Here is a 10,063-nt window from a genome sequence, read left to right as displayed (position 1 = left end):
AGTAATTAGGCGGTGAGCTGGCAGAACCGTTAGCACGCTGGGCAAAATGCTTAGCGGCATTTTGTCTGTCTTTTATGTTCTGAGTTCAAATTCCGCCGAGGTCGACTTTGCCTTTAATCCTTTCGGGGTCGATAAAATAGTTACCAATTGAGCACGGATTGGCGGGGGTGGGGTTCGATGTAATTGACTTACCCCTCTCCCGAAATTGCTGGCCTTCGCCAAAATTTGAAACCAATATGAGGAAGTAATAAGAGCTACACGGATGCGAACTCTATTCTTCCTTTTTCATAAATAAAAAAAAAAGCGAGTTGGAAGAGTCGTTAGTACGATGGACAAAATGCTTAGCGGCACATCTTCCTCTTTTACGTTCTGAGAGTTCGAAGTCTGCCGAGATCGACTTCACTTTTCTTCCTTTCGCGACTGAACACCGAGAATCGATGTAACCTATTTATCCCTCCCTCCGGTAAAATTGCTGTCCTTATGCCAAAATTTGAAACAATTAATAAAGAGGTGAGCTGGCAGAATCATTTGTGCCACGGACAAAATACTTAGCGGCACTTGGTCCGTTTTTACATTCTTAATTCAAATTCCGCCTAAGTTGACTTTGCCTTTAATCCTTTCGGGGTTGATAAAGTAAGTACCAGTTGAGCACTGGGGTCGATGTAATCGAGTATCCCACTCCCTCTACACAAATTTTCAGGCCTTATACTTATAGCAATGCTCCACAACCTTTTCTCACTAGCGGTACACTTAGCCTTTAAGGCGGTGAGCTGGCAGAAACGTTAGCACGCCGGGCGAAATGCGTAACCGTAATTCGTCTGCCGCTACGTTCTGAGTTCAAATTCTTTGCCTTTCATCCTTTCGAGGTCTATTAAATAAGTACCAGTTACACACTGGGGTCGATATAATCGACTTAATCCGTTTGTCTGTCCTTGTTTGTTCTCTCTGTGTTTATCCCCTTGTGGGTAATAAAGAAATAGGTATTTTGTCTGCCGCTACGTTCTGAGTTCAAATTCCGCCGAGGTCGTCTTTGCCTTTCATCCTTTAGGGGTCGATTAAATAAGTACCAGTTACACACTGGGGTCGATATAATCGACTTAATCCGTTTGTCTGTCCTTGTTTGTCCTCTCTGTGTGTAGCCCCTTGTGGGTAGTAAAGAAATAGGTATTTCGTCTGCCGCTACGTTCTGAGTTCAAATTCTGCCGAGGTCGTCTTCGCCTTTCATCCTTTAGGGGTCGATTAAATAAGTACCAGTTACGCACTGGAGTCGATATAATAGACTTAATCCGTTTGTCTATCCTTGTTTGTCCTCTCTGTGTTTAGCCCCTTGTGGGTAGTTAAGAAATAGGTTACACTGCGGTACACCTGCCATCGTCTTGAGGAGCACTGGCTTATGATAGTAGAAGGGTTTAATAAAGAGAAAACGAGAATCATTAGCAGGACGAACAAAATGCTTAGCGACATTTTTTTCCGGTTTTTACGTTCTGAGTTTAAAATCTGCCAAGTTCGACTTTACCTTTCAGGGGTCGATATAATCGACTAGGCTCCTCCTACACCAAAACAAAATTTCAGGCCTTTGTGTCCTAGGAGAAGAAAGGATTAATAAAAAAAAGATGGCAATGTGTGTGTGTGTGTGTGTGTGTGGTGTGTGTGTGTGTGTGTGTGTGTGTGTGTGTGTGTATGCGAAGGGTCCTGGTTGATTGGTTGCGGTGATAGTAGTGAAGTTAAGTGTTTGTGTGCATCGAATTAGTTCTGCAATAAGTGGTGACTATGGTGATGATGTTTACAAGAGATGGATGTAACGGTGTTGTTGGTGGTGGTGGTGGTGACGGTGGTGGAAGTGATGATACGACTCGGAGCGCTGCTGGTGGTTGCGATGATGTCTTGTTTGATAATTGTTGTTGTAACATAGTGACAGTAATATTTATTTCCGTGACAATCAATCAATTAACCAACCAGAAAACAAATAAGTATAGAGAGAGAAAGAGAGGAAGAGGGGGAAGAGGTGGGAACACACAAATACGCATGCATACAAACATTCCCTCCTACCACACGCTAATCCATGCATGCGCCTGCGCACACATAAGCGCGCGCGCTCTCTCTCTCTCACACACACACACACACGCTTGCATGCATGCACGGACATACACATGCATTCATTCAGTTTTACACCTGTTCAAAGAAGCGCGTCTTTGAAGTGCAAGAGGAAGAGGGAGATGGAAGTGAAAGAGAGAAAGAAAGAAAGAGGAAGAGAGGAAGGGAGGAAAAGAGGGGGGCAAAGGGAGAAAGAAAGAAAGAAAGAAAGAGGAAGAGAGGAAAAGAGGGAGGCTAAGTGAGAAAGGGAGAAAGAATGTGTGCGGGCGTGTTTGTAAAGGCATATGTATGTGTATGTGCATGTGTGTGTTTGTGCGTGTGAGGTGAGTGAGAGAGCACGACAGAGAGAGAGAGAGGGAGAGGATGTGCGCGTATGTTTGTATGTACATACGTATGTGTGTGCGTGTGTGTGTGTGTGTGTGTGGTTTCTTGTGTTGTATATGCATACGTGTGTGCAGTAGAGATAGATAGAGCAAGAGAGTGAGATAAAGAGAGGGAGAGAAAGAGACTGAGAGAAAGGCTTAGAGATAGACAGAGACAAAGAGAGAGGCTGGGAGTAAGTGTATGTGTCAATGTATCAATGTGTCTTTATATGTGTTTTTTTCCGGTCGTCTGCCGCACATAATATTATTGACTGATGTTTGCGGCCAGACCGCATCACTTAGTTTCGTTTTGATATAAACAATCAACATGTGAATGAATAGAAGAATATCAAATCAGCAAAGTTAACAAGAAAGTGATAAAAAGACTGAATAATTTCAGTTTCATTCTTAGTTGAAGAAAGTCATTTTGTTCAGTATTTATTTGGCAAATTATTTCGACAAGAACAAAACATGTCAGGAGAATCGTGAGTGAATGTTTTCATTGTTTATTTAACGATATGAGCCTTTAACGATATAAATGAAGGGATAGCAAACTATAGTTATGCCTAACACACGCGCGCATATATGTATGTATGTGTGCGAGTTTATATCTCGGATCTTTTCGGTTTGACCGGCAGTTTTTTAAAATAATTTCCATTTAACTAAACACTTTTAAACTTCGTATACTAGTAGAATGTGTCGAAATAAAACATTTTTTTCTCTTGGTTTTATTGAGAAAATTATATAGTTTGTAAGATATTTGTTGTTTTTTTCTTCAATTTCTGCAATTTCAACCAATCAATGACATCTATTGAGGTGAAAACATTCCGTGCCGTATGAATATGTCCCTCGTTTAAGAAACAGACTGGGTTTATTTACTTTTCTAAAGAAAAAAGATACCCTTTCCCCCACCCCTAACCCTAAAACAGATTGAAATGCAATAGATCGATACTAGGGTCGTAATTATGGGTGACAATTTCATACGACACCGCTAGAAAAAACTGCCGTTCAAACCGAAAAGATCCTATATCTCTCTTTCTCTCTCACTCTCTCTCTCTCTATCTATCTATCTATCTATCTACCTACCTACCTTTCTATCTATCTATCTATCTATCTATCTATCTATCTATCTATCTATCTATCTATCTATCTATCTATCTATCTTTCTATCACCTTTTACTTGTTTCAGTCACTAGACTGCAGCCGTCCTGGGGCACCGACTTGAAGAATTTTTTGTCGAATAAATAGGCCTCTGCATTTATCCTTTTTAAGCCTGGTACTCATTCTGTCGGTCTCTTTTGCCGAACAATTAGCTTAAGGGGATATAAACACACCAACACCAGTTGTCAAACGTTGGTGGGGAACAAACACAGGCACAAACATATATATATATATAAACACATACGATGGGCTTCTTTCAGTTTTCATCTACCAAATCTATTCACAAGGCTTTGGTTGGCCCAAGTCTATAGTAGAAAACACTTGCCTAAGGTGGAACCATGTGGTTGGGAAGCAAGCTTCATACCACACACCCATGCCTGTGCATATATATACATACACACACACACATATGTATATGTGTGTATGTACATGTGTGTGTGTATATATATATATATATATAACCAAAAAATAAGCAACAAGAATGGATCCGGTAAAATTAGTACAATTGTTTCATACTATAACAATTTATTAAAGCTGCAAATATTATATGTATATATATATATATATATATATGTATATATGCCTATATATATATATATATATATATATATGCAGATATGTATGTATGTATGTATGTGTGTGTGTGTGTGTGTGTGTGTGTGTGTGTGTGTGGTGTGTGTGTGTGTGTAGGGAGAGTTTACGAAAAAAACAAAAGACGAAGACAGGTGGTGTATAAAACAAACAGATGTATTAGTATAACGCTCAGGAATAGAAAAAGTCTTTTACATTCCGAGCCTACGCTCTTCTACAGAAAGGGACACAGAAAAAACATGGATAGAAAAAATGTGTGTAGTAGCTATCGATCTATCATGGCGACATATATATATATGGTGGTACTCCAACTTGACCACAGCCACATGGCTGAAGCAAAAATAAAAGAATACATATTCATATAGTTCTATATTTAAGAGATGAGAAATTATGTATATTATTTACATTATTTACATTTGACGGATATTTGTCCTCATCTTGTTAACACAACGTTTCAGCTGATATACCTTCCAGCCTTCATCAGGTGTCTTGGGGAAATTTCAAACCTAGGTTCTCATTCCTAAGGTATGTTATTATTATTATTCAAGTCACCGCCTGGAATCGAACCCGGAATCTTGGGATTAGTAGCCCATGCTCTTAACCACTACGCCATATGTCGGTGGGCATATAGCGTATTCATATATGCATGCCTACCATAATTTCTAGAGTTGGAAATGAAACCTGTGGGCGTGGAAATTGAGGCCAATGAGAGACATCTCACATAAAAACTTTTTTAATTTTCTCTTCATATTTTTCTTTTTCAATGCATTCATAATTTTCTTCAAGTTTTCTCAACAACACCTGTACATCTTGCAGTACATTTTCACAGGATTTCATTCTTATATAATTGCAATCAGGTTTTGTTCTTCTAGTTTGATATATTTTGTATTGATATATTTTGTCATGGCCAAGATCATTTTGTTAAAAAAATTTTGGTGCGCTGGCAGAATCGTTAGCATGCTGGGCAAAATCGTTAGCAGTATCTTGTCGTTCTTTACTTTCCGAGTTCAAATTCCGCCGAGGTCAACTTAGCCTTTCATCCTTTTGGGGTTGATAGAATAATTACCAGTTGATCACTGGGGTCGATGTTATTGACTTAGTCCAGACCCCTAAAACTTCTGGCCTTGTGCTAAATTCTAAAATCATTATTTTAATGAAAAGGCCAAGCTGTACATGAACAAACCATTAATACATTTCTCAAAAATGATTTCAAACAAAATTGTTTTATCAATCCTGGCAGTGTTGTGAGAACAAAAGTCTACAAAAGTGTGAAGAATTCTTTCAGTTGCTGGAACCATTGACAAAAATTTGCTATTCCCAGATTTTGACACAGCTTTCGTATTATATTTTGTGTTTTATCTTTTAATTTTTAATTGTTTTAATCATTAGACTGTGACCATTCTTGAGGTATCACCTTAAAGGCTTTAGTTGAGCAAATTGACCTCAGTACTGTTTTTATTTAAAATCTCATATTTATTCTATTGCTCACTTTTGCTGAACCACTAAGTTACAGGGATGTAGGTGCAGGAGTGGCTGTGTGGTAAGTAGCTTGCTTACCAACCATATGGTTCTGGGTTCAGTCCCACTGCATGGCACTTTGGGCAAGTGTCTTCTACTATAGCCTCGGGCCGACCAAAGCCTTGTGAGTGGATTTGGTAGACAGAAACTGAAAGAAGCTCGTCGTATATATATGTGTGTGTGTGTGTGTGTGTGTGTGTGTGTGTGTGTGTGTGTGTGTGTGTATGTTTGTGTGTCTGTGTTTGTCCCCCAACATCGCTTGACAATTGATGCTGGTGTGTTTACGTCCCCATAACTTAGGGGTTCAGCAAAAGAAACTGATAGAATAAGTACTAGGCTTCCAAAGAATAAGTCTTTGGGTTGATTTGCTCAACTAAAGGTGGTGATCCAGCATGGCCGCAGTCAAATGACTGAAACAAGTGAAAGAGTAAAAGAATAAAAGAACACTAGTTGTCAGGTGGGGACAGGTACATTTACATATACATATATAAAGACAGGCTTCTACATAGTTTCCATATTCACTCATAAGGCATTAACAGAAGATATGGTGCTATAATAGAAGATACTTGCCCCAGGTGCTGCATGGTAGGACTGAACTTGAAATCATGTGGTTGCAATGCAAGCTTCTTAACCACACAGCCATGCAAGTCTTCTTTTTTTTTTCTTTTTTCTTACTCCTACATCATCATCATCATCGTTTAACATCCGCTTTCCATGCTTGCATGGGTTGGACGATTTTGACTGAGGGCTGGCGAACCAGATGGCTGCACCAGGCTCCAATCTTGATCTGGCAGAGTTTCTACAGCTGGATGCCCTTCCTAATGCCAACCTCTCCAAGAGTGTAGTGGGTGCTTTTTACGTGCCACTGGCACGGGGGCCAGTCAGGCGGTACTGGCAATGACCTCACTCAAATCATTTTACATGTGCCACCGACACAGGTGCCAGTGAAGTGACATTGGTAACGATCACGCTCGAATGGTGCCCTTTTACATGTCATGGGTACTGAAGCCAGTTGGCTACTCTGGCAATGATCACACTCGGATGGTGCTCTTGGCACCCTACTAGCACAGGCATAAGTGCCAGTAAGGCGATGCTGGTAACGATCATACTCGAATAGCCGCTCTGTCAATGATCACACTCGTATGGTGCTCTTTGCATCCCGCTAGCACGGATGCCAGTCATCGAATTGATTTTGAAGTCACAAAATGTGAATGAAAAATTACAGCTGCTTAATCAAGTGCTGAATACTCAAAATGAATGGTACTTGTGGAATTAGGGAGACCAATGAAGCCTTAGGGAGGAAGGTGATAAAAAATGATGTTACAGATGAAGAGGTTGGTGGCAGAGGACCATGTTGACTGGATGTGAACACAATGCCGCAGAAGTCTCAATCACCCACACAAACCAGGTGAAATACTTGAACAGTGGGTTAGAGCATACACCCTGCCAAGTGTACATGTACCCTTTTCCTGTACCCTCACTATCTCCCACCATCCCACTGTGTGTATTTTATAACATTTCATCTCCCCCATTGTCTCTTCTTCTCACCGTACCATACTACCACCCATAATTAAATTGAAAGAAAAGTATTTGATTTGTGCAAATTGAATATCTTCCCCCACCCCACATACCTCCACCACCTCTCTATCACTTGCTACTCCTCCTTTTCTCTTTTTTGCCCAAACCATGATGCTTGTGTGGGGAAGGATTGCATTCTGGCAACATCCATCCATTCTCCATGATTCTCCTGTCATCATACTCTTTAGCAATGCTATGCAAAGTGATGGCCTGTAGACCTCTTTGATTCTTGTTTTATTCTGGTGGACATAATTTTAACAATATGGTCATGTGATGCATATGGACAAGGACAGCTGTGTAAAAAAGTGCTGAACTCTAATTGTGGAGAGAACCTTTGGTAGAGGTAGACCCAGGAAGACATGGGATGAGATGGTGAAGCATGACCTTTGAAATTTGAGCCTCACAGAGGCAGTGACTGGTGACAGTGACCTTTGGCAAAGTGCTGTGTTTGAGAGGATCTGTCAAGCCAAGTGCAACTGTGCTGGTGGCATGTAAAGAACATCTTTTGAGTGTTGAGTCTCACAGAGGCAAAGTGGCTGAGTTCCTTTTGAGCATTGGGCCTCACAGAGGCAAGGTAGCTGAGTTCCTTTCGAGCATTGGGCCTCAAGGAGTCAAGGTGACTGAGTTCCTTTTGAGTGTTGGGCCTCACGGAGGCAAAGTGACTGAGTTCTTTCCAAGTGTTGGGCCTTGTGAAGGAAATGACCAAGACCCTTGGCATTATGTTGTGCTTGAGAAGAAGACCCATCAAGCTGAGCAAAATTACAGTCGTGGCAGATACCAATGTCATGCAAATTGGCACCTGTACCGATGGCATGTAAACACACCCCAGCATCACACAAATGGCACCTGTGCCAGTGACATGTAAAAGCGCCCATTACACTCTCAGAATGGTTGGTGTTAGGAAGGGCATCCAACCATAGAAAACCATGCTAAATCAGACTGGAGTCTGGTGCAGCCTTGCAGAGTGTCAGCCCAGCCAAACTGTCCAACATGGACAACGGACATTAAATGATGATGATGATGATAATACATACTAATATTAACAGTTAATACAATGAAAACAACATTATATTTATAAAACAATTACAATATCAATAAGTTTCATTAAACAAACAAGCATATATTTATATTTCTATACTCAAAACCTTATAATTATATACACCTATTAAGCCACTTATTTATTTATGATATTTAAATAAAATCTAGAGTTACATCTAGTTCAAACAACAACAACGACAAACCCCAATAGATGGTTACATGCTGACCCTAGCATGTAACCATCCATCTAGCCATCAATCCATCCATCTATCCATACATATGTATGTATGTATATTCCCTTTTTAATAATACCAGTTTCAAATTTTGTCACAAGGCCAGCAATTTTGTAGAGGGGTTAGTCAACCCCAGTGCTCAACTGGTACTTATTTTATTGACCCCAAAAGAATGAAAGACAAATTCGACCTTGGCAGAACATAAAGACAGATGAAATGCCACTACATATTTTGCCTGTTGGGCCCACAATTCTGTCAGCTCACCACCTTAAGATGATACTAATATTAACAAGAAGTGCAGCTTCTCTTGGACATGTGACCACTTCATTACCTCACACTTCAAAAGCTGTGCATTTGCAATCCAAGAGTTTCTTTGTTCCTTCTCGAGTCATGCCTAGCTCATAAGGGCCAGTTTCCCAGTTTCCTTGGCGTATGGGTTCCCCACCTGGAAGGGATACCAGTCGGTTGCAGGTGAACTGCAAGATGCAGTAGGAAAGAGTGAGAGAAAGTTGTAACAAAAGAGTCAACAGAAGTTTGCCATTACTTTCTACCAGAGCCGCATGGAGTTTATAAGCACACACATTGCCCAGTCTGAGATTTGAACCCGCGATCACTCAACAGCGAGTCCGCTGCTCTAACCACTAGGCCATGTGGAGCTTATAAGCACACACATTGCTCAGTCTGAGATTTGAACTCGCGATCCCTCAACTGCGAGTCCGCTGTTCTAACCACTAGACCATGTACGCAATCCAAGAGTAGGAGACAAAATTCTTAATTAACAAAAGAGACAGTGAAGCCCATAGAGCTCCAAAATTACGCCACATTTCTGTGGAAGACATCATACATGTGACTAGCAGCTGCCCAAAAGTGTCATCAAGATACTGCCTTCCAATGTGACATGACGTTATAGCTAAAACAAAACACAATGCCATCCAAAATAAAAAAAAAAGATACTGTTCTGGGATAAATAGAGAGAATTCCCCTGTTATTGAAAACATGTCTAAACTTTAACACAGGGAATATTGGTGGGACATTACCATCAAAATTTATATCAAGTGCAAACAACGATAGCTGAGTATAGCTGTTTGAACAAAAAGGAAAAACGTGTGTACCATCCTAAAGCTTCGGCTGCCCTACTGATTTGAATATCTCTTCAAAAATCAAAGAGAAAAAGGATAACTACAGACAACTGCTTCAGAATCTTCAGCTTCTATACTCAGATTATAAATTCACATTTATATTGGTTTTAAATTCCAGCACAAGGCCAGCAAATTCGGGGAAGGTAGTAAGTTAATTACATCAATCTCAGTGCTTAACTGGTATTTATTTTATTGACCCTAATAGCAATGAAAGGCAGTCAACCTTGGCGGAATTTGAACTCAGAATGTCAAGATGGGCAAAATACCACTAAACATTTTGCCTGGCATGCTAATGATTCTGCTAGCTCACTCCCTTAATTCACATTTGTATTAACAATGGTGCAATTCG

At 40.3% G+C, this 10,063-nt stretch overlaps 1 protein-coding gene across 1 annotated transcript in view; it reads left to right on the top strand.

The window, feature by feature from the left end:
* The first annotated feature begins 2,617 nt into the window (after positions 1-2,617).
* The window catches only part of LOC115221444 (kinesin-like protein KIF28P), a 113,241-nt gene continuing 105,795 nt past the window's right edge, over positions 2,618-10,063 (top strand). The window contains exon 1 of the mRNA XM_029791627.2: positions 2,618-2,941. Coding sequence (XP_029647487.1) covers positions 2,928-2,941 — 14 coding nt within the window. The 5' untranslated portion in view covers positions 2,618-2,927. The remainder of the gene's footprint in view (positions 2,942-10,063) is intronic.

Source organism: Octopus sinensis, linkage group LG18 (assembly GCF_006345805.1).
Source record: "Octopus sinensis linkage group LG18, ASM634580v1, whole genome shotgun sequence".
NCBI lineage: Eukaryota > Metazoa > Mollusca > Cephalopoda > Octopoda > Octopodidae > Octopus > Octopus sinensis.
The sequence above is the reverse complement of the archived record's forward strand: the minus strand, read 5'-3'. Positions and strand labels throughout refer to the sequence as shown.